The 25,734-nt window shown below is 35.1% G+C and overlaps 1 protein-coding gene across 7 annotated transcripts in view; it reads right to left on the reverse strand.

The window, feature by feature from the left end:
• Nucleotides 1–3,769: 3,769 nt before the first annotated feature.
• Nucleotides 3,770–25,734, reverse strand: part of LOC149552226 (meiotically up-regulated protein) — a 168,667-nt gene continuing 146,702 nt past the window's right edge. For all 7 annotated transcript variants that reach the window (XM_089787742.1, XM_089787745.1, XM_089787741.1 and 4 more), the window contains 2 exons: nucleotides 4,354–4,473; nucleotides 3,770–4,228 (listed from right to left, as the gene is read on the reverse strand). In XM_089787742.1, coding sequence (XP_089643868.1) covers nucleotides 4,398–4,473 — 76 coding nt within the window. In that variant the 3' untranslated portion in view covers nucleotides 3,770–4,228; nucleotides 4,354–4,397. The remainder of the gene's footprint in view (nucleotides 4,229–4,353; nucleotides 4,474–25,734) is intronic.

Raw genomic sequence — 25,734 nt, forward strand, 5'->3', positions numbered from 1 at the left:
TTTACCTGCAAAAAGCAAGAAGCATCCACCCGAGGAAATAAAGAAGCTTCTCATTTCCAACATTCACAAGGTTGCTTCTTTCTTAGTGGTGGCTCTAGATTCTAAGCTCATTCTAGTAGTGGCCTAACATTATTGATAAGAAAACAAGAATATCGAAGGACGATGATGGATACCTCAAACTTGATAAGGCTTCTTTTGATAGCTTGATGTTTGTAATATCACAAAGGAATTAGCTCAAACTTTCTATAATGAGAACTTGTAGCATTATAGAAGCAAGATTAACATAAGATTGCTCAAGCAACCAAGGGAGAGCTCAAACTTTCTATAATGAGAACTTGTAGCATTATAGAAGCAAGATTAACATAAGATTGCTCAAGCAACCAAGGGAGACCACTAACAGATGGTTACAACTTCATTGTTTTGATTTCAAGGAGAAAATCAATAATATGATCACACTTCTAAGCCAGATCAAAGGATTGAATAAGTCCAACATGTTTGAAGAAAGGATGTACAAAATAAATTTCTACAATACAGAAGGATATCAGTAGACCCTTTTTCTTTTTTGAGGGGGGATCAAATTAGTGATGACCTACATGAATAATTGACTCAAGTAGGCACCACTTTGACTTTCTACATGAGCTCCTATTGTGTATAAGTTGTTGCATCTCTAAAGTGGTTTATAGGCCTTGAATTGTACATAATATAAGGGTTCTCGAATTTGTAAATATCAAATGTGTTTATGGTTCCAACATTTTGGTGCCCATGAAAGCGAGGTTGTAGAGCTTGGATTTATGATAATAAATAGACAGGATGGTGCAGCAATAGTCCAATTGTCTCTTTAGTATCTTTGGCTTTGTTAACGGCTTTTAGCCTTTGTACATGTTTAGTTTGTTGGCTTTACTTAATTGGAGCCATGTAATACTCAAGTGTGGAATCATATACAGCCTACAGCTATATTATCTACAGAGTAAATGCATATATAAAATCATTGTGAAAGTGTACTCAATAATCATTAAATATTGGATGGAAAAGGCAAACTGCTATTAATAAGATTAAAACAATCCTCTAGAAGGTACATGCACTACATAAAAGAATAAGTCTTAAAATTGCATTTGAGAAAAATAATTAATCAACAAATTTATTGGCAAGTATAGGCAAAGTTAAACCCAATATGGCCTGCAATCTGGAGTTTTCCAAACAAAACATCATTGTTAATTGAAAGAAGCTTATTCATTTATAAATGAGATAGTATAATTTTCAAATATACCAGGAAATAGAAAGAGGGGGCAAGGAAAAAAGTGAAACAGATAAAGGAAGAAAAATCGACAGTCCCGTCTAACCATGCATCTTTGTGATGCATGACATCGCAGCCCAACGAAATTAAAATATTACATATTTTCATCCTAGACCTTCAAAGAGGCTAAATGGTAGTAAATTGGGAAATGTAAAGATGTAATTCAAATTGCAATTTTATTGTAATGGCGATGATGTAGAAAATGTTGTTGGAATTTGAAGTTGTGCGAAGTGTAAAAGCAAGAAAATGATGGATGAATCCTTGAAAAGTACAATTTTATTCTAGGGCTCTTTCTTGCCCACAGTCACAGCTCCTAGACCTTCAAAGAGGCTAAATGGTAGTAAATTGGGAAATGTAAAGATGTAATTCAAATTGCAATTTTATTGTAATGGCGATGATGTAGAAAATGTTGTTGGAATTTGAAGTTGTGCGAAGTGGTAAAAGCAAGAAAATGATGGATGAATCCTTGAAAAGTTCAATTTTATTCTAGGGCTCTTTCTTGCCCACACTCACAGAAGACTTTCCAAGTTCAACCACAAACTTTGGCTGTGAGAGGAGAGTTCCGAGGAAGGTGACACACATGATAAGAACTATGTTCCACACTGTTGTTGTAATGTGCACAATAAGAGAAATACAAATATGTTTAAAGGTCGATGGGGAATATGAGACATTTTTTGGAATGGTAGCAGAGAATGTTAAGAAAATTGATATATTAAATTTTTTTGAGGAAAATGAATCAGACATTCATAATATTCATAATAAGACCATGTTTAATAACATTAGACTTGAAGTGAGAATTCAGATTAATCTTGACACAAATTAACAACATTTTATTGTTTTTTTAAGCAACACAGAATTTTATTGTTTTCATTGTCAATATGCATAAATGGAAAGTACAACAAAATGTCTAGAGGCTACAACCAGAAAATGACAAAACTGTGAATTCTTTTCAATTCTCTTTTCTTTTCACAGTATGGCAACGTTTAATGTTTTTAAATTGTAAGCAATTTCTGTTTAAGTTTAGGCTTTTGAGTGTTGATGTGGAGGCGCCAAAAATGTACTTTCTTTTTAAGTTCATAATGGTTGACTTCCAGCACAAGCCATTAGAAAATTGTCAGGTATAAGGACAGGCCATGTCCTGGTGGACCCTTCACGAGATTTAAGTGGGAGATAACTACAGTGCATGGCAGAATATTACAGCAGAGTCCCAAATATTGTGTGCTGGCAAAAGTTACAATGCTTCGGGGTAGACTACTAACACTAGAGAAATTTGAACTGCAAATAAAAGGTTGTAGACAATGATATCCCCTTTTCTGGGCTATGCAAAAGACTTGCTTCAAGTTCATCCACTCTCCTGTTCTTAAGCATTGCAAGGAAATGTAAAGGCACCGATAGAGCAGGTTGTTCAAGGTCATGATGCACTTCAACCCCTCAACAAAATGTAAGCAAATACAAACCTGATGAGACATTGTTCCAAGATGGGAACCATGTCCACATGCTACATCTGTGTCAGAATCTAGGAAAGCTCGACCATCGGACATGGTAACAATGAACCCCAAAGCTTTAGTCTTCATTAATCAGGGAGAATAATTCAGATAACCTGCCCAGAGGACCTGTCAAACTCCATATATTTGTCAGGTATGTTTGTGGATTAGCCTTGTTACACACCCCAGTTTTTATTTTCCATGTTTCATAGCCATTGGAAGATGGACAGCTATTTTAAAGTAGTGGCTGTTTTTTCAAAGTATGATGTCTACTAATGGCAAGGGGTATAGTATGTTGAATTAGTGTTGTATTAGATTTGGTTGGATAAAAATAGGAAAACACCTGGCTTTTATTTTTGAGAGTTTGTAAATGCAGAGAGGAAACGACAGTGTGGGATTTCTTTGAAATTGGTTAGGAAGGCCAACTGTGTGTGTCAATCACACTCTCCCTCCACTCTTGATTTCCATTGGATTCTAAAGGAGTACCTTGGATGAAACATTGGGTGGCAATGTAGCTGTTCCTAAACAGAGTAAAAGCCAGTCTAAGATGTTTCTTATCTTTGTTGATATTATCTAGGGTTTTCAAGTTTTCTCAGAATAGCATGCTCTCTTTTATCATTCATAGATGTGTGAGTTGTGTGGATTTTTATCTCTTTTTTCCTGCTTTTTATTTGTTAAATCCTTCAGGGGTGAGAAACGCCTTACAACCCACAATTCACCATTCAAAAAACAGTTTTATTATAACAAGAAAAATGTTTTAACAATGTCTTTGTTTCTGGCATAAGTTCTCTACAGTCAATGAAGTAATGTGTATAATTGCTTTTGGTTTTAACTGTGTATGTTTTTTCTTTTGGTGCATTGGATCGCACTTATAGCCACCATTAGGACAAAGTGTGTGATCCTAAACCTTGATTAAAAAACATAAATAGTTAAAAGAAGAAATCACACACATGTAGACTTTGTTCATAAGTAGTATGATAATTTCAAGACATTATAGAAAGGAATATATTTAGATGAAATCTGTACTTACAAAATCCCAAGTTTTTTAAATTCCAGTGTTCTCCTTATCGAATATTTTTGGAATATATAGATGAATTTTCACATGCAATTATTTACAAATTCTTCCCTTCGAGGATTACAAGATAAAAAAGGTTTGATCTAATCCCAATAAGCTGCTTTACAGCAATAAAATTGTAAAATTATACATGAATTTTGCCTTCATAAATCATTTTCATAATAAATTAGTGTTTTATTATGCCAAGGCACCCATAATCCTGACATTTGCAATTTCAAAGTGCTTCTGATATACATGTGTGTTAAATAGTAAGACAGTATCTGCCAGTGTTATTTACAGTTGAGCTCTGCAAAATTATTTGCACACAATTCTTTATCTTCTTTCAGGTTTTGAGTTGTTGCATGGCAAAAGCACAAAGTATTTGGAAATGAGCACCTGTGCAAAACATTTATCCACAAGAACTCAAAATCTGCTTTCTGTCAAATCAGACTGATGTTGAATATGCATACATGCATCGTATGTTAGCAGGCTTGTGTGGAGACATAAGAGATAAACCTTACCAATACCAGCTGTATGATGGCACAAACTCAATTGATATCATTCATCAACTAAGCATGCCTGGGGTGCCAGTCTGAAGCATTCTTTTGAACATATCCATGCCAAATGAAGAATCAGATGTGCTGGAATATCAAACCAAAAAGAAAGTTATAATAAATATAACTGAACTATGTAAATTTGCTTCATGAAACAGTTGATCCTGTGTAACAATTATTTCACTGCTGATTTCAGTTTTAACCTCTACTATTTATTTAACAGCAGGCATCCAACAAGCAACGACTGAGGGCTAAAATTTGCCAAGAGAAAATGTTATTAACGAAAAAAAGGAACTTAATGGTACTAAGCCATTTGAAATGATTTCTAGTTTCAGCATTTAAAAAGTATTTCAAACATTTTTCATAAGACATTTATGCTACTTCTAAGTCCTAAAATTCTTACATTTGGAGGAAGTTCATATCAAAAATTTCATTATATTTCTATTAAAATTTTCTCATTGTAAACATTGCTGACCAAAAAAAGAGATAAATCTCAAAAACAACTGGTAATGTCTATAAGTCTCTTCCCATTATTTGTTTTTTAATTTATTATCAGTTTTTTTTTTTAAATCTATCTTCTTAAAAAAGCACCCATACTAGGTTACTTTTGGCAAAACAAATTGTTATATTCACTTTAACACAGATACCCAAGGTATGTGTTATCAGGGGGTTTATGAATTGGGCTCAAGGTATTCTGGGCACAGGAGGCAATGGCAGAACATACCCTGCTTCTCCTTTAAAAATTTGATAAAACAAGGGCATCCCCAATATGTCTATCCAAGGTGGAGATGCCCCCCCTCTCCATAATTCCTGAGTATACCCTGCCGTCCCTGGCATCTCAGAGATGTCAGGACATCCACCAGGAACACCCACTTAAAATATTCAAAAAATTACAGTTAATGCTATATCAAGGACCCACAAGACCTTGAAGGCCACTTCATTTTTCCTATGTAGCCAGATTCGTCTGGCACCTGGCCCGATCCTTGTTAAGTTCGCACCAGATCCAAATACTACTATGTTTCTTTTGTTGGTCCCAGCAAGGTGTGCGCTTTTGGTGCCCAGTTCATCTAAGGCAAACTTGGACGCACAGCGACAGTTTCCTGAGCTTTTTTTGCCCTTTTTTATTTTTATTTTTTTTACTTTGACTGGACACCCCTCACACCAAAATGACCTCAAAAAAATAATGCAATGCCACAGCTACTTAACTTTATAGCTGCTTTCTTTCACAAACAACAAATATCATTTCAAGAAGCTAAGTGTTTATTTTTGCTGCTTAGATTAATAAAGAGAGTTGAAGCTTGATTCTTGAAGGTGTACTACAACAATTCCATTGTCATTCCTATGCATTTGCAAGTTTTCATTGCCTGCCAAAAAGATCATAGAAGGATATTTTTGCAAAGAGTTCAGATTTTTCATTTTTTTTCTTCCATTTATGTTTTACTAACGTGAAGCAGATTCTATGCTTTGTGTCTATGTTTTTTCCATTCTCTTATGAGCGAGTCATAATTCAAGAGCTAGGTATCCAATGTTGTTTTTAAAAGTGTATATTTCTATTAAATCCAATCATCTACAAAGACTTGTTCTTCCTTAATATATGTCGGTAGTGCCCCTTCGCCAAGAACACCACTATTTCATAATCATATATATTATTATCAAATAATAATTATTAATTATATATTATATTATAATTAATATTATATTGTTTTATAATTAAATATATAATATATTATTGTATTGACAATAATTTAATTATTAATTATATTATCACAACCTATGTGTCATTATGAAGGAATCTGACAATAGCTACAATAACATCAACACTCCCTCTTAGCTAGGGAGGAATCAATTTAGGTTGTGTCACAATGACTATCCTTGAATAGGCAGATTAAATAAATCTTTTAATAATGGAGTAATATTGAATGTCATAATAAAATAATTGTTTAATTTAATCAATTCATTAATGTCTCAAATACTACTTTATTAATAATACTTTATTTGAGAAAGCATTGTGAATCGGATATGTAAGCCTCCTAAAGCTAAATTCAACACTTCCTCTTAGCTAGGGAGGCTTACATATTAAGGTTAAATCATAATGAATTTATCATTAAGGTTTACCATAAACATCAGAATCAATTTTAGCTATCCCCATGTGACATATCCTCAGATATCACCTCATGATCATTTTGGATATGTCTACCACATGGTATGTCCTTAGATATCACCTTATGTGATATTAACTATAGTGGATTTAGAAAGTTATCGTTAGGGCATGTCCTTGGATACCACCATATGTGCTATCCACCGTAAAGGTTTTTAATATATCTACCATTTATGTCCTTGGATACTACTATATGCACTATCCTTCATAATGGATTTATGATATCTATCATAATGGCATGTTCTTGGGTACCACCACATGTGCTATCCACCATAATGGCTTTAAAAAGTTACCTTTAAGGCATATTCTTGGATACTTCCATATGCGTTATCCACCTTAAATGGTTTTAAGATATCTACCAATATGATCTTGGATAACACTATATGCACTATCCTCCATAATGGATTTATGATATCTTCTACTATTATGGGATGTCCTCAAATACCACCACATGCATTACCCCACCATTATAGATTTTAAAGTATCTACATGTGTGACGAATGTCCATTACTTTATGAATTATCAACCATCATTGTGAGATTGTCACCTCACATTGAAGGTAATAGTGTACGAGTGTCTTATCATTGTGAGATGATCATCTCACAAAGATATTCATATCATAGGTACAAGGAAATTCACCACAAATTCTCTTGCGTGGTGTTGTCATCATGCAACACACATGACGTCAACCACGAACCATATCAAAGGGTGGACCCACCATAGCTATTGCCAAAGGGTGGAATAAGGGCTTACACCTCAAAATTCTCTCATAGAGTACAACTCATTAAGCAAATTTCAATCATGTTGACCTCATTCAAGGTTGCTTCTAATGAATTGTTAGACTCCCTTTGAATTTGATATCAACCTTCTAACCTCATGGCAGCAAGTTGTGTCTTTGTTCTTTAGCCTACATCAAGCTCTTTTCTACAATGCTACTTGATCCAACAACTATTCATCTATCTACGAAAATTATAACCAAGATATTCGCATAGAGGCCATCTAGCCTACATACATGGAGCTTCATTGTACGAATCTTAGTCCACTAACTGCTACAATTTCCTTGTCACTAGAGAAACCATATTAAGATGGTCAGCTCCCTCTAAACCAATATGATCGAGGTCCTCGACAGTCAATTGAAGCAAATCCTCTAGTTGCTTCCTCTTTCACCAAAGGATACCTTGCTCACATATAGTCCCAAACATCCAAGATATCTCACTCCAAGAGTCTCTTATTATCTAACAAGATTCACATGCAGCTGAAAGTGCTAGATCCAAGATCACTTTGGAGCTATTATTATAAAATCAAGTCCTAGACCAGACAATTATATGACCATCTTGAGATTTGAACAAAATCCACTTGCAATCCTCTCCCTCACTGGAAGAGCCCCCTTGTCTTGACTTTGTTTCATGATCCCAGATGCTATCACCAGCACAAATGACTCTTTCTTCCTTCTAGAACTCACCAACTCCATTCAATAATGATAATCACTGCCCGTTACTAGTCATCGATTAAAAGGCTCCATATAATCAAGACACATTAATCTTTGTTCAATATACAAGCCCCTGTTATTCGTTGAACATTAATCACAGCTTGACATATCTAGATCCTAAACTGCTAATGTTAATTACAGTTTGGCCTTCCCAGACATCAGATATACATGACTTAGCTTAACTCTTTTAATATGCATCTCCTATGTTACAGTGATGAACAGCTTATGGTGATTCTATTTGTCTAATGATATATGCTTGTCTGATATCTTTTTATCTCCATAATCAAGTCACTTGTGATCTCATGGATGGGACCATGATTACGCGGATGATCCTCATGATTTTTGATACTGATCATCTTGCTCCTCCATAATAGGTGTTGCATAGAGATCACTGTTGTCTACAGATTTGTTTCTCATATTAGTGAATCAGCAGTATGGAATTTACCTTAGCAATCAAGACAAGTTACTTATTCAATATATTATAGTATTTATTCTTTTATAGTTGAAAAATCTTTAGTAGTTTTGTCTCTTCAGAGACTTCGCCAAATAAAGATACTTAACCGTCTTGTAGATTATAATCTTTGGCATCTTTTTAATTTACAGCATGTATTTGGCTGAAAACTTAGGAAAAAAAATCTGGCCAGCCAGTTTTGAATTAGCATGGCCTAAATGCTCGTTTGTGATTAACCATGAATTTTTATTTTTATTTTGCTTCTATCATTCGAGCAATTACTGCTTCATGAGAAAATACAGTTTGATAACTTTCTGGAAAGTATTGCAATCAAAATTCTAGCTATCTTGAAGGAATAGAGAATGTCTAACTTTTGAGTCTAGTAAAACTGTTTTCCTGGCTACAGCTTGGACAGAATAAGTTGAGGCCTTTATAATTTGCAGATTGGCCAAGCAAAATCTTGTGTTGTTCACAATTTTAAACAAAAAAACTTTTCTGTCCTATTGGCCCAACATGGTTCATTTCTAGGGATAAAAATCCATTAAAGGTGTGTCTTCTTGAAATCATATCCTTCAAATATTATTTAGATTTGGTTTCATTAGGTTTCAGAAATTTTCCAGGAATGTTAATTGCTAGAAATAGTATTTAGTTAAGCAACAATGGAGGAGTTTATTGCTGAGATCACGGGGCTTCCTACGGTGGCATAAAATTCACTAAGCAAACTAGTATTTCAAATGCAGCCTACAAAAAGTTTCTGAAAATGGAAGAAGAGGAGAAGCTTCTGGAAAAGAATGGTGATTTCTTTGATGCGAACCAGATAAAGGAGATCTGGAGGGATGTTCTCTGCTGCATCTGTGATTATTTCATACTTGATGGAAGAAATAAAAGAGTTCATAAATGTCATTTTGTTTTTTTAAATCATTTCAGATATAAAGATAGAATATCTTTCCTCTTCTTTTTGCGGTTTTCTTTACTTAATAGTTTAGAAGCCCATAAAAAAAAGGAATCCAGACCCATTCTTCATGAAGGTCTGATCCTTCTTATTGAGGGATATTGTAAAAATAAGCACATTGCCTCTACTCCCTCTAAGGACAAGAAGAAAGAGCCCTTAAGAGTAAGAAGGGTGACTCTGTTAAAGGTAAAGAAAATGCCCTGAATTTGAAACCCTCTGCCTCTCAACTTCTTGGGGATAAGGAGTCTGAGACTGATAATTCGGAAAGCTGTGAGAATTGGAAACCTGAGGATGAGGATGATACTGAAACTGGAGAGTTAAGTTCTAATTTGGACGGGTATCTGGAGACTGAAGATAATAATGAAAAAGGAAAAGAGGAAAACAATAGTGAAGGTAATTTTGAACAGAGTAAATCTAATAATGAGGGCAACCAGGTTATTTCTAGTGGGGGTAATAAAGTGGAAGATAACACTGTTGGGAATCCTGCTAAGAAGAATAAGGAGGACCATACGGCTATTACTGCTTCTCCTGTTAAGGGGATAGAGGAAGAAAAAAGGAAGGACTCTGCTCATCCTGAGGACTATGCCGAGGGTCAAAAGGAGGATCAAACGGAAATGGAGGATATCAATGACAATGTCTGCTCCCCCCCTCACGAGACTGCTGAAGATGATTGTGACGCTATGTAGAGGGATACCATGCTTACCTTCCTGCATTCTGCTAAGGAGAAAGCCGACACCAGTGTCAAGGTTGATTCCTGAATCTACAATGAAATAATGGGTTTGAAGAAAAAGGTGGAAATTCTGCAACATAACCTGGATACTATCAATGCTAAACTTAGTCATATGGAAGGACAGATGGGAGACATCCCTAACAAACTTAACAACTATGAGCAGAACCTCACAATGTTAATCAAGGAGAGTAGCACTAAGATGGAACAGGTCACCTCGAGTATTTGGGCAGCCGCTGCTAGCCTGGGCAAAAGGGCAAATGAAGATATCATTTCGGCTGAGGGTCCGAGCAAAAGAACTAGGCAGAGCTCGAGGAAGAGTGCTATGAAAGCTGCTGCTACTATGGATGCTGTTTCCATTCAAGAGACTGCTGCAATTGGTAAGGAAGCAGCTAAGTTGATCCTGAAGCTGCAATAGTGGCACTGGGGTGGGTTCTCTGGTTTGGTGCCTGTCTGGTATTGGTTGCTGGTTGGGGACTCTGGTCTTGGTTTCTGGTTTTTTTATAGTTTAGACTGTTTGTGGTTCCAGGTCCCTATAAAACCTAGGTTAGTTTGTTTTTGGACTTTTCTAGTGGTTTCAAGTCCCTGTAAAACCTGATTTTGATACTGTTCTTCAGTTTGTTACAGGTTTTTTCCTGGTTGGGCTGTCTTGCTTTATCTTTCTGTTTTTTGTTAAAGGGTTTCGGGGTCCCTTCAAAACCTGCTTTTACCATAATCTAAAACATTATCATTGTAAGATGCATCTTTTGAGGGACTTTAACATTTGTATATTTTAACTCAACTCTACCGTGACCAATTGCCATAAGTAATCATTATTCCAGCAAACTTCTCTCATGGATGCTGTGACAATCACAAGGCATGCATGTCTGAACATTTGTTAGAGCAGGAAGGAACAGTCATCATGGAAAAATCCACTGCTTAAGAATTTTTACTTCTAGCCTCAGTCCTAGTCAGCAAAGCTTAAAGTTGGATGCATTAATTTGGAGGTCATCAACAAGAAAACTACAGGCGCATACTATAACCATTCATTTGATGGTCAAATGCGCATCGAGAATGGATACAAACTGAATGTATTGAATTGATGTCAGGTGCACACATAGAAGGAGAATGAATACACACTGGATGCATCCCTTGGAGGTCAGATGCACACAACTTAGTATTGATACAATTCAATCACCATCATAAAAATGCAATTACATGGTTGAGAATTATCTAACCTGACAAAGCTTCTTTGCAAGTTTGGCTACGCATTACCTTCTTTTTAGCACATATTGTTTAAAACTGTAATATAGAAGTTGCTAGCATGGTTCATGATTTCTATTGCTAAAAGTTTCTTAAAAACTTTTAATAGATTTTGTCTGCAATTTCTGTGATCATGACAATCATGGGGTCCCGATCTTTGGCATTTATTAATAGTGCTAGATCAATCGTTTTTAAAGCCCCCATTTTTGCAGTGTATTCTATAACCATGTTTCCCAAGACATCATATCTTTGAGGCATTGTGCAGATAGCATCTCTGTGAATGTTTCCATACCTTGTGTTCACTTGCTCAATCAGACTGCAACCTCATACAGGCAAACATGTGCGACACAAGTTGCGGAAATTGAGCTCTACACATGCTGATTCATTGGGGATCAACCCTTCTGATGGATTATCTGAATTTGACCACATCTTTGATTTGTGAGAAAATTTCTTGCGGGATTCTCAAGCATTTCTCTTGGCACATTCGTGTGAATTGGATACAGCATACATCTCTACTTATAATGAATACTGCAACTAGCAAGGATGGATCCAACAAAAAATTGGCCTGTGAAAATAACTCCTCCATGATTTTCACCTGCTTTGACACCATGTTAATTTTCAGTGTATATTTTTATTAAATTCAATCATGTAGGAAGACTTGTTGTTCCTTAAAATATGTGGGTGGTGCCCCTTCGCCAAGGGACACCACTATTTAATTATCATATATATTGTTAGTATATAATTATATAATAATTATTCATTATATAATTATATTTTATAATATAATAAATATTATATTATTATATAATATAATATTTATTTTATTGACAATAATTTTACTATCAATTATATTATCACAAACTCTGTCGTTCTAAAGGAATCTGACCATAGCTACAATAACATTAACACTCCCTCTTAGCCAAGGTAGAATCCATTTAGGTTGCGTCGCAATGACTATTCTTGAATGGGCAGATTAAATACAATTTTTTATAATGAAGTGATATTGGATAAATCATAATAAAATAAATGATTTGTTTTAAATAATTTATTAATGTCTCAAATAATTCTTTTTTGGAGACATCATTGAGAATCGGATATAACAGCCTCCCAAAGCTAACTTCATCATTCTATATCTATTTTTTGTGTTCAATGTTTTAATGTGTTGCTTACAAAATTTTGTGTAATTGGTAGAATCACAATAGCAACTAGTTCCACCTCCACAACTCAACTGAAATCCAAAACAGATACGTATTCTCCTCTATGAAAATATGTTCAAATGATACAATTGGTTCCAAGAGGTGGATATCCATTTGGATTTGCAATGGATGTGATGTTCCATATTCTAGTTCATATAGTCAGGTGAAAGTCCATTGGTGAAGACTACGCAGAAAAGCAAGGCATCAAACTTTGCCCTAGAAAGAAAGCTGTACTTGTGCTGATAGAGGTATTGTCATTGATGTCAAAAGGCTGCACAAGCAAGGACAAGATTGTAAGCATCAAAAGAATGAGAAGCCAAAGTCATAGAATAAGAGAAGTAATAATATAGATCAGACAAATTTCATCAGATTTATAAATACAGATATTTACTGACTTAGCAGATGATATCTTGGAAATGATTTAAAGCAAATAAGAGCGGCAATGAATAAAGGAGTAATCAATATCCAAAGCAGCAATAAGGATCAATAAAATGGCGAGCTTTTCTGCCATCTACTCACAGCAATAATAGTAATGGTTAAGTTGGGAGTCTTCAGAAATTAAACTAAATATGATATATATATGCTGATAATGTTAACAGAACGTTAAATTTATTACAGGCCAGCGACAGTAGTAAAATACGGTGACTGTGATGAGAGTCAAATAAGAAGATAAGAGGGTACATAGGGAAGCGAATAAAAAGGCATTGAACAAAGTGGTCCATATTCAGCAAACGCTTCATAGGAACAATCACAATGAAGAAGCAACTTCTTAAACAAATGATTGCAGTGATCTTCAATATGCACAAAGGAAAAACAATTTGAGTGTGGTGTTTGAGGAATTAAATTGTTATGTATATACCATTTGTTTAATGAATAGAGATACAAGCCATCGATAAACATACAAATGTTCTTCCATCAATTATGGAGATAGAGAGTTGTGCGTAAGATACAAAGAAGGGACTAACGAATGATGCAAGGGTCTGTAATGTTTGCCGTATATTAATAGTTATTGTACTTATAGCATATAAATTTCAAATGTGGATTATAATTTATGCTTCTCCATTCATGAGGATTTCTTATTTGTGTTCTGCATTCTCTCGCCTTCTGTCCAAAATAGTTGCATGAGTAACAATATCCATAAAAGCTAGGTTGGGGTCTACATTTACATCTTTGTTTTCCATAATCCTTTTCAAGTTCTTCTCCTTCAAATTTCGTGGATGAATCTTCCATACTACTTCCTTCCTTGACAAAGCCCTTGAATGTATGATTTTATTTGTTTACCTTTCCTTCATTACCTACTCCTGTCTTGCTCGTGGATGGTCTTTGACTATCAATCATATCTGTTAGAATATATTTCTTACTTCTTCGATCTGATCCACACTCTCCTTTCTTCCACTCACACTTCTCCCACATATATTTCATTCTTCCTTTTCTTGCTTTAATTGAATTTTGATTTCTCTATACATCTCTCTTATTTCCTTAGAGTCGTATCTTTTGAATGAACACTTTTTTTGAAGTGAAGTGTCTTCTTCTTTATGAATTTCTCTCTTAATTTGTCATTTAATTGACTTCTCATATAACAATTGTTATGAGTTACTAATATAACTTTTCTTTTCTCGTAATCTCTACATTTGGAATGTGTTATATTAATGACATCTTCTAATTAGTGCTTGGATGCTTATTTGTCTTCCACGTGTGAACTCCTCTTGGTTCACCCAAATTTTATTCAACTCATTTGACATATCAAACCTTATTATTTTTGTGATTGCTGGCAATGTAGTGTTAATATCGGGCTCACTGAAGGTTGATTTAGTCTGTGTGTTGAGCATTCAATCTGATTATCAAGCTTCATCTTCTTATTTCCATCTCTGTATCAACAACTACTGCCATAATAGGTTATTAAATCAGGAGTAACTTGCAATGTAACTCGAATGGCTTGTTAAAATTAGGAGTGGCTAAAACTAGGCAAGTGCTCATCAACACTTTGAACCTATTAAAACACTTTTGAAATCTATCCATTAACTTGAATCCATCCTTCCAAGTCAAATCTGTGAGAGGAGATGCAAATTGTGAAAACCCCTTCACAAAGTGGCAGTAAACCCCATGAATCCTCTAACATGTAATAGATTCCTAGGTGGCACTAATCCATAATACCTGGACCTTCTCTAGATCCACTCGAACACCATGGGCACTAATGATATGTCCAAGATATAATAATTCAGTCATCCCAAACTCACACTTTGACATTTTGGCATAAAAGGATTCCCGCTCTAGGACGCTCAATACAGTATCACAATGTTTCAAGTGATCTTCTCACATCTCATTGTAGCTAAAAGTATCATTAAAGAAAATCAACACAAACCTCCTCAGTTGATCCCTGAATGTCATGTTGATGCACGACTAGAAAGTAGCTGGGGCATTGGTCAAGCTAAAGGGCATGAGTAGGAACTCAAAATACCCATAATGGCACCTGAAGTTGTCTTCTCTATGTCATTCTCCCTAACATGTATCTAATGATACCCCGATCTCAAATCTATCTTAATAAAGAAGAAGACTCCATGTAACTCATCAATAAGCTCATCTATATGGGGTATAAGTTCCCTATTTTTTATCATCCTCTTATTCAATAGCATGTAATTTATGCACATCCAAAAAATCCCATCCTTCTTCACTAAAAGAATTGTTGAAGCTAATGGGCTCTTGCTAGGTGTGGCATGACCTGTCTCAAGTAGTTCATTAATTGCCTTCTTGATTTCATCCTTCTACCCCTTTGGATCCCTGTAGGAAGAAATAATCACCGATTTAGCTACTTGCTCGAGCTCTATCACATGCTCCATACCCCTATCTAGTGGCCTACCTACTAATATATCCTCTAACACTTTAGAATGTTTGGTCAAAAGCTCCTAAATCTATGGGGGATAGTCATGTTTCCATTGTGCACTCTCCTTTGGCATCATCACAAGCCCAACTACCCACTATATTTGGTCATACTATATTAACCTTTCCATCCAAGTGACACTACCTTACGCCTCCCATCTAATAGTGCTCTAATGACCATCTTCTTAAGTGAACTCATGAAGTGACTTCATCCAAATCATGCCAAGAAAGTCCTCCATGTCAACAACAACAAAAAATTCCCAACCTTATCATACCTCTCGATCCCCAAGTGCATGTTATTAATAACATGAATACTACATAATGTATGACCATTGGCTACTATCACTTTGAAGCCCCTATGTCCCTCTATCTAAAGTCTTGTCCTCTAAACCAACTTTTGTGATACGCAAAATGCATAGCACTAATATCAACCAAGGTAATTGGTAATCACTTGTTGCCTTTGTATTGCGTTTCTCACTCTAAACGTTATTGTTGGTTCATCCCCGGAGAGTTGTGCAATTGTTTTTCAATCACTTATGGGCTTTGTCTCCTTGTCCTATGAATCAAATTGAGTATCCTCATCCTCTGAAATTGATTCTATTTGGGCTGCCTTGGCCTTCATTGGACATTTGTGAGAACAATCACATGGCTCTCTGCATTGGAAGCATAATTTCTTTCACCTTAAATCATTAAGTTGATCATTATCCAATCTTCTTGTCTTTTTTTTATGGAAGATCTTTCTGGGCAGGTTTCTTATCCTTATCTTTCTTTGAAGAGGATGCCTTAGAATGAAACTTATCTCTAGAAGATGAAGGCTCCATATCTCTAGTCTTCTTATAAGCTTCGTGTAAGGTGGTTGGATTTAAACCTTTAATCCATTCCTTAAGTGGCTCAACAAGTCCATCCATAAATAACACCAATAACCTCCTCTGAAAGATATACGTGACCAAAACCAAGAGTCTTTGGAATTCTGCAATGTAAGTATCTACTAAAACCCACTGCTTAATTTAAGCCAATTCCTTGAAGTGTAATTCAGGGTCCTCTTTGTCAGAACGCTGAATCAACATCTTGTGAAATCAATATAGGAAGTAGCATGGTCATGGCCCAAGGTAACCATGTCATTGTTAACGTTTTGCCTAGAAATATAGATAAGCAGCAATAACAGAGCATAAACAATACACAAAGGACACAAAACATTTACCCTAGGAACCCTTCCACTTGAAGGGAAAACCCCAACCACACCAACAAAGATATCTTTCATTGATCATAAAATATACAAGTACATAACTTTTCACTTGATTGATTTACAATATACCAAACAATCATACAAATAGATTGCATATGATTCATCTTTCACACAAAGGCCATCTTTAACTTAAATGTAATCACAAATATCTCTTTTAGTTGAAGATGACCATAATGGTCATAACAAACATATTATGTGTCATAAAAAATAGAGATGATCCCTATTGCAGCTAGAAATTTCAACACTCCCTCTTAGCAAGAGAGAGATCTTTAGTCAGGTGTGCACACATGGCTACAGACAAAAATGATAAGTTCACATATGTTATCTCAGCATAACATAATCCACCATAGTTACTTCATAAGTACATAGAATGAAGTCACACACACGACTTTCACCGTGTCTGCTCACAAAGGATAGAACTAAGACTTTTATCTCAACATTTTTCTCCCAGAGAAGGATACATATCCGCCATGCCTACTCCTAGAGGTTTGTCCACCATACCTACTCATAGAGGATGGAATGAGAGCTTTCACCTTCGACTTCTCCCAAAGAATAATGCATTTCCACCATGCCTACTCGCAAAGGGTGGTCCACTGTAACTACTTGTGGAGGGTGGAATGAAGACTTTCAGCTCAAACTTCTCTTAGAGAAGAATGCATTAATAACTGAGATTTTCTCGTAATAGAGACTCCCTATCAGCAGGGACAACTTTAAATAATAGAGACTCCCTCAGAAGGGACAACTTTAATTACCACAATAAGAGGGTTAACTATTGCATAAGCTTGCAAAGGGTTGGATAGACACAAAAATCATACAGTACTCATCTCTTTGATTGTTTGATCTCAACACACATACATAAAAATGCAGCCCAGCATTCATATGATCAAAAGTTAAAGTTTGAATTATACTCCCCTTCAGAACTCTAAATTCTGCAAATGATGCTAATCACCCCAGCTAGTCCGGTATGTGTTTCAGAAGTAAGTCTCCTGGTCAAATGTCTTAATCACAATTTCCCAATTGGATTTGTGCAGCTCTCAGCTTCAAAGATTGACCCAGGAATACTTCATGCAGCTCCTCTGTGAGTGAACATAAATTAATCTTTCATCAAATGTTCAACCATAACAACATCTAAGCATACAGTGCTAGAATATGATTGTGATGTAGCTCACTATTTTCTATATAAGCATCCAAACGTGCATCTTACATATCTGACATAGACTTACCAATTTCAAGCTCATATTCTACAAACTGCAAGGATTAGTACCATTGCTCACTGAAGGGAGACACAATCCTTACTTTCTTCGCAGAAGAATGCAAGAAGGAAAACAATATCAGCAAAAAAAACCCCACCCACAAAGGATATACTCAAGTCTCAGCAAGAACTTTACTAGTGGTTACCCACTGACGAGAAATCTCCTTGTGAATAGTGATTCCCGCAACCGACACAATCCAAAAAATATTTGTAGCTCCCGATGAAATCAAATCTATAACTCTGAATGAAACAACATAACAGCTCCTCTGAATGAAATGACAAGGACTCACATTACCATATGAACAGTCTTGATATAATAAAAGTGAGCCCGTGCGACAATGAGCAAACAAAGGAATAAACGCCTAAAGACAAAGACCAAGTTGCTCCCAAGACGGCTAATGAAGAAGACGCAAATGCTCCAAGAGTTGTTGGATAGAAATATAATGAGCAGAACAATAATGAATCACCACTTAGAAATGACACCATAGTAAAAACAATAGCCTCCATAGAATAAATGATCCATCTCCGTTAAGGATATTGAAGCATGTACATAGCCCAGCCATCGATAAAAAGAAATTATGAGTCACGATATGCAAAACCGATACCATAATATATTCATGTCAAAAATGAGTTGGCATCCAAGTAGGCCTCCTGCATAGACTGAAGATATACATCATACGATCTCTTCCAGATATATGTGCACGATGTTGGTCCCCAGAACCGCAATTTGGAATCCTATGAGTCTTGCCAACTCAATGCTGGGTTAACCAACCGATTATGGTCAACATGACGAGATTGATCGATACAATCCAAATCCCCTACGCTTCTAGCTCTGCAAGGGCCAAGGCAGGTGTACCTGATCCTAAACAAATCACTTGAGTCCAAGATACTTATAGCAAATTGGTTAGAATGTGAATGCAACAAAAGTTTCCCAAATAGCAAGGATTATAGAAAACTTTTGACTTCCTCAAATCAATACAACTTTTAATGATAACTTTAGAACATGAATACTTCAAACTCATGGATTCTAAAAAATTAATAAATACGATTACTTGAAGGTGAAATTATTAAAATAAAAGTGTGTGGATTAATATATAACTAAATATACTAATTTTCAATGGAAAGGAGTGAAGCAATTGCATGCATACAGATTATGAAATCACAAGCAATGAAAGACGAGTGCGAGAATTCAAAAGGGGGTGATAGAGTCAATATTACAAGCTTTAACGTACAACTTTATGAAATCTTATGTATTTTGACTATAAATAATTTAATTATCAAGATGCAACAAATTGATTATACTTACACAATTTCAAACTAATCTATAATGTCTTTAACCCTTATTGAGACAAAATAGATACAAATATGGAAACAAAGATATATTTCACAATGTCTGTAATTATCAAGTTTGAAAAAACTACAATTGATCCAGTCCACTTATTTGATATTAAATTATTGATAGAAATGAAAAATGCTCACAAAGGACAAAGCTATACAATATTTTGACTCTAAAGCTTCTAATAAACAAATAAATGAACTTCTTACTGGTTATGTGAGAAATGAAACAACAATGAAGACACCCATTATAGTTGCTCAATCCACTGCCTTCCGATCAAAATCACATATAAAATATTTGCTCAACGATTCAGTTTTCCACAAGCTTAGTTCAAAATTTCAATCTTTTCCAAATAAAATAATAATATATCCAGAGTGTATAGAAATCCTATATGCAGAAATTTGTAAAATATTGTATATGAATTGTCTTACTTTTGATTTTGCAACTCATATTTATAGATGATGAAGAGGTGCCTAATAAAACAATGCATCTTTTTAGAATACCTAATTGCATTTTAGCAATATACAACTACTCATTTAACACAAAGGAGGGTCCAATTAGGCTATCGAATTTGTCCAAAATACAACCACTTTCACCTTCTTTGAATGTCAACGGGTTCTAAGAATAGGATTTGAAGGATGATTTTAAGGTGTCATGGTTTTGACAATACTCAGTAGTTTTGGAAATTTCCATGTATGTGCAGATCCTTCTCTTCCAACGTGCATCTCCAAATGCTTCACGTGTCTGTTGGAACTACCAAGGCTGTGAACTCCCGATGATCCACATAAGCTCCTAAAATAAATACACAATAATCAGATACTAATAAGAAAATAACAATTGAAGAAGGAAATGCAAGAACCCACGAATACGGTAAGCATATGGGTGGTGAAATTTCAATATATGTGAGGAACTTTAAATGAGGAAATGTCGTAGATCATGGTATCGAACTCCTAATGGAAAACTTCCAATAAACACTTCAAGAATCTTCAAGCTTTAATCACATCTCCTTTGGAGGCAAATTCTCGAATATATAAGGAATTCTGAGTTTGGCACCATAATTTGCCATCTTATTCCCACTATAACCCTCTGTACTTATTGTAATAGTCTTGTCATTTTTATCCTCAAGCACCGTAGAAACTGGTATTGTAATTGCCTTAAGAAAATTTATTGAACTATATCTCCGTCACATATATGCATGTCCTTACTGTTATATTCAGAATGATGTTACTTGGCCATTTACTATTGATGGCCTATATACGGATATTTTTGCCATTTTGGAATTTGCTCGTGATTTCTATTATCACATCATCAGATTTCCAAAATAACCACTTTATTGTTTTAGCAATAAAATCTTTCACATGAACATTAATTGCACCATTCCAAACTCTGATGGCATGCTATGAATGTTTCTTTGACTATGAATGTTAATGTTCCTGTAACGCTTTATGCCTTTGTAGATGCATTGTGATTCCTATGTAATTCCCACACATCAAATATTTCAACGGTAGTATGTTTGATTTGAATTTGATAATTATGCATTATGTATGTATGTTTACCCCACTTGCATCAAATTTTTGTATCATGAATATATCGAGGTGATCTTGAGTACTTCATTATGCCTTGTTCTATATTCAATGCCTTCTTTGTTTTTTTATAAAAATCTTCATGCGATATCATCCATTCAACCTTCAATGTAAACTAAACTACGTACAATACCTTCTCTGTATATTATTATTTATAGCATCTGACGTCAACCTTAACTCGCCACTCAATAAGTCATCACGTCTTTCACCTCCGACAATCCCCTTCGATTAAAAAAGGACAAATGGTGATAATGTACGTTGGGTCCTAGAGCTTGCTTGATACACAGTGAATATCTTGGGCAAATTAAGGAATCAAACCACAACTCTCTAATTAATGATTGCATTACCATCGGATCACTTTATTCTTCATATAATTGTCATTTACTATATAGCTATCAACAACCTTATCATTCCCTCAGCCTTCATGGGAATACTACACACTTGAATGGATTCACTGCTTACAATCAATTCCAATTCACCTCAGCCTTCATGGGAATACTACACACTTGTATGAATTCACTGCTTATAGTCAACTCCAATTGATACTTTCAGTTGTAGCATGAATCGCTGGTGTTTATTTCTTGTATATTTCATGTTGCTCTTCCCCATGATGCCAACTCTTGTCGAAGAATTGCTCGGCACGATCAGCATACTTGTACACAAGTTCTTTGATTCTAGCTTCATAGTTCATAGCTGCTACTATATCAGAAGCATCCCCTTTTGTGCAACTCATTCTCTCAATAAGCCATAACATTAGTGGGTGGATTGGAATGCATCAAAGTTTCTTCCACTCTCACGTGCCACAGATCATGCAAAGATCGAGACCCTTCATCCAAAACATTTTGTTGAACCAAGAGTAGATGAGGAGACCACCAAAATATGTTTAAGGATTTTTTCCAAGCTCACGAATACTTCTGAAATGACCTAAAACTCACTTTGTCATGAATTTTAATGCTTTTGAGTTAGCCCGATCAGAAGAGTAGAAATTATGGTATTGCTTATACTAACTGTGTAACGGATCCATCTCTCAATTGCATTGTGTCCTATGATTTTCAACATAGTACCAATTTTAGCTTTATAGTTTTATCAAGTTATTTCCCTTTTGTTTGAACCAAACGCTCTTTATTTCATCAGTTCTCCAATATTATTTCATAAAATGGAGGTAAAAATTGAGGCTCCATCACACAGGACTTGAAGATAAATATCAAACAATCTCCACCAAATATCTTATGCACAGAATTAGAATCGTATGAACTCCTCTTCACAAGAACAAAGACCCATGCACCCAGGTATAGAAGAAGGAGAGTCTTGAAAGAAATAAGTGTGCCGATATTCTCCTTGGATACAATGTAACTAACCAAAACTAGCTCCGGCAAAGTATGCAACTTGAGACTTTGTCATTATGAAAAAAAAATTGGGAGTTACAAAGAGCTGGGCAAGGAATCCTCCAGCAATGTCTGGCAACACATGGTGATAACAAGGCAGTTTTGTTACAAATCCCAGCAAAATTGATATTCAAACACAAAACTAATGCAACAGCTATAACTGATTGACATAATAAACTTCTTAGAGCTCATCCTGAAGGGTGCTACAAACACCAACAGCAAGGCAGTCTTCAATGAGAGGTTCAATCTCACAAAAAATCACCTCACAATCCACATCTACACACTTAGTCCAAGAAGTCTCGGAAGCAACATGGTTATTCCACCATTTCAAAAGCTCTTCTAACAAAACACAAGCGCATCCTAGAAACAGTGGATAGAAAGTCGATCATTATAACTAGAGAGCCTCATATTTGACAGCTTCTTAGAACAACGATACTTTTATATTGTTGTACTAACCTAGCTCTAATACCATGTATATGTTTTGCCCAGAAATACAAATAAACAGCAATAACAATGCATAAATAATACACAAAAGGACACAAAACATTTATCCTACAAAAAACTCAATCACACTGGCAAAAATATCTTTCATTGATCATAAAATATATAGGTACACGACTTTCCACATGATTGATTTACAATATATCAAGCAATCATATAAATAGATTGTCTAAGACTCTTCATCTTTCACACGAAGGTCTCTTTGAGTCCGAAAAATAAGACCCTTTATATTTCCACATATTTAACACTTCACATTTCCATACAAATGCCTCTTCACATGACGTATGATACGTCTTTTTGCATAATATTAACTTAAATATAATCACAAATATCTCTTTCAGCTGAAGATGACCATAGCGGTCATAACAAACATATTATGTCTCATAAAAAATAGAGATGAAGATCTCTATCGCAGCTACAAACTTCAACAGTCATGGTGTCACCACTCATGCACTAAATCGTCCAAATGTAATGCTGCAAATTTTATGGCCACTTCTTCTGGCTTTGGATTCAGCTGAAAATACATATCCACCTTCTACACCCATGCTCTGGCGGTCATCTTACTCGATTCATCAAAATATGGTAAAGAAAGTTTACTAACTTTCTTCTACAAATCAAAGTGTAATCCTCTGCCACCTATCTTAGGCATGTGTTTCAACCTCACCTCCATGAACTCTCGGAAAGTAATATGAGGCATGTGTTTGCACCACTTTCCCAATCTCCCTAAACTGAGTAATGTGAGGCTCCTCTCCTTGTTGAACTGCAAAGATCTCTCCTCTCCTGGATCCGTAGCATTCATGTCTCACATATTGTCAACAACCTGTTCAAATATGAAAATTTGTTCCTCCTAATTTCCCTCTTCTTGAACTATGTTTATTCATGCTCTAGTTCTACTTCTTCTCAAATTGCAGTTATGTGTTTGTTGGTGTTTTTCAACTATTAAGCAACAAAATACTTAATATCAAGATAATAAAGAATACAATAACCTGAGAATCAGCTACCTCCTATAAAAAATTACTTGTTCTTCAAATCTAAACCCAACTTCAACAAAACCATAAAGATTTTCTACTCTTTAGGCTCTGCAAAACCAAGACGGGTGCACCTAAGGGATGAACGATTTTCAAACTGATATTACATACACATTTTATTCATTCCATGACATTTCACAACAATACATATCCCTTATAGCAGATTTGGTCAAAGTTTTTCTTAGATTTACAAATAATTCTAGGAAATAGCAGCTCACTAAAACACAGGGATTAAATGCAAGTGTTGACTAGCATTGACATTCTTCAAACAGTAAAGTAAAATTGATTTTGAATTTAAACTTGATGCTTGTTCGTGATCTTTCATCTACAAATTGAATCAATAGATCAGTGTCTCATCCATTAGGATTCGGAGTCCATTCAATTTCTAGATCTAATTGATTGCATTACAATCAATACTATTAGCAATTCTCACTGAAAATCATTCTTACAGACATCCTTCCTACTACCATGGAAACCCTATCAATCTCACCGAAGCATTTTATCTAATTCCTTGAACTAAAAGCAATAGTAAATTGACATAGAATTTGATTTAATTGCATTCAATTGGACAAGCTTTGCTCATACAACTTCAAAATAACCAGGTAATAAAAATGGAGACAAGATTCAGCAAGAACAGATATGGGGACAGTTCATCTTTGTATTAATTTCCTTTGAAAATTGTATACAATTGAAATAAAAACCCAAAATGACTCAAGAAAAGACGTGAAGATCATGTAACATTAATATATTCTCCTATATATGGTAGAGAAAATACATCACAAGGTTTGCATCAAAAAATTGGATCGAACAAACTTAGTAAAGACTAAAATTATACAACAATTTGGACCCCTTTTCTCTAGCCCTAGAATCTCACTTATATAGTGTGAGATGCAACAAGCTTTAGGTATAGAGAACTAACAGTTGTCCTTTAGACAAAAGATTTTTTACAATTGTCACTGTCATATGAGACAAAATTTTGTGAAACAAAAAACAAACTTTACATCATAATATTCTTTTGGTGGGCCCATTTTCTATTACTCTTTTTAAATACCAAAAATTCCATGATTGGCCTTTTATTATTTTGAATCCTCAGAATATGTGGCCATCAACTGTGTCAATGATGTGTTTGGCTCTGATTTCTGCAAGGTCACTTCAACTCGAGGCTCTGCACTTTCATCATCATGAATTGTTAAAGCAACAGTTATTTCTGAGTCCTCCACTACCACATCATCAATTTGGTCCCCCGAGCTAGCAGTTATGGTTGGTTGTTCTGTTCCTATTACTAAGGGTGATTGTTTTGTTTGGTCTTCTTCTAATGAGATGTCATTTACTTAATCTTCTTCCTAGCCCACACCCCCTTCTTTTGTTTCCATCTATTCTGAAGACACAAGGTCTTCCCTCCATTTGTCGAAAACAGCATCATCAGGGAAATCAAAATTTAGGATTTCACGTTGTTTTTTTTATTACAAAGCCTCCTAATTTGTCTATTTCAACATAAAAAATTCCGATAGCATTTTAAAACAGCTGTACTGTGACATATTCTTCATTGGTCATGGCCCACAGCACATGTACTTTTTCATTGATAAGTTCATTCATTCTATGACAAAGGAAATCATCTAATTCCTTCCCCCACTCTTCCTTTTCTTTTACCTTATCAATCCTCTTGAGTGCACTGGGGAAAAGATCAAATTTTTCTCCTACATATTTTGAAAAACAAATTATTATTCTTTTTTGGATAGAAACCCTTTTATCATCAAATTCTTTCAAATTATCAGTTAGATCAAAGGTCTTTTCTATTTGTTCACAAGATAATTGGATAATTGAGAGACACATGAGAGTAATATCTCTCTCTCTCACTCCATTTTTGAACAATGGGCTTCAAAATGTCTTCAAAATTTTTTATTTCATCCCACATATTAAGGATC

The sequence above is a fragment of the Cupressus sempervirens genome, chromosome 6 (genome assembly GCF_028749045.1).
Source record: "Cupressus sempervirens isolate cs-2001-9-10 chromosome 6, ASM2874904v1, whole genome shotgun sequence".
In the NCBI taxonomy this organism is placed as follows: Eukaryota; Viridiplantae; Streptophyta; class Pinopsida; order Cupressales; family Cupressaceae; genus Cupressus; species Cupressus sempervirens.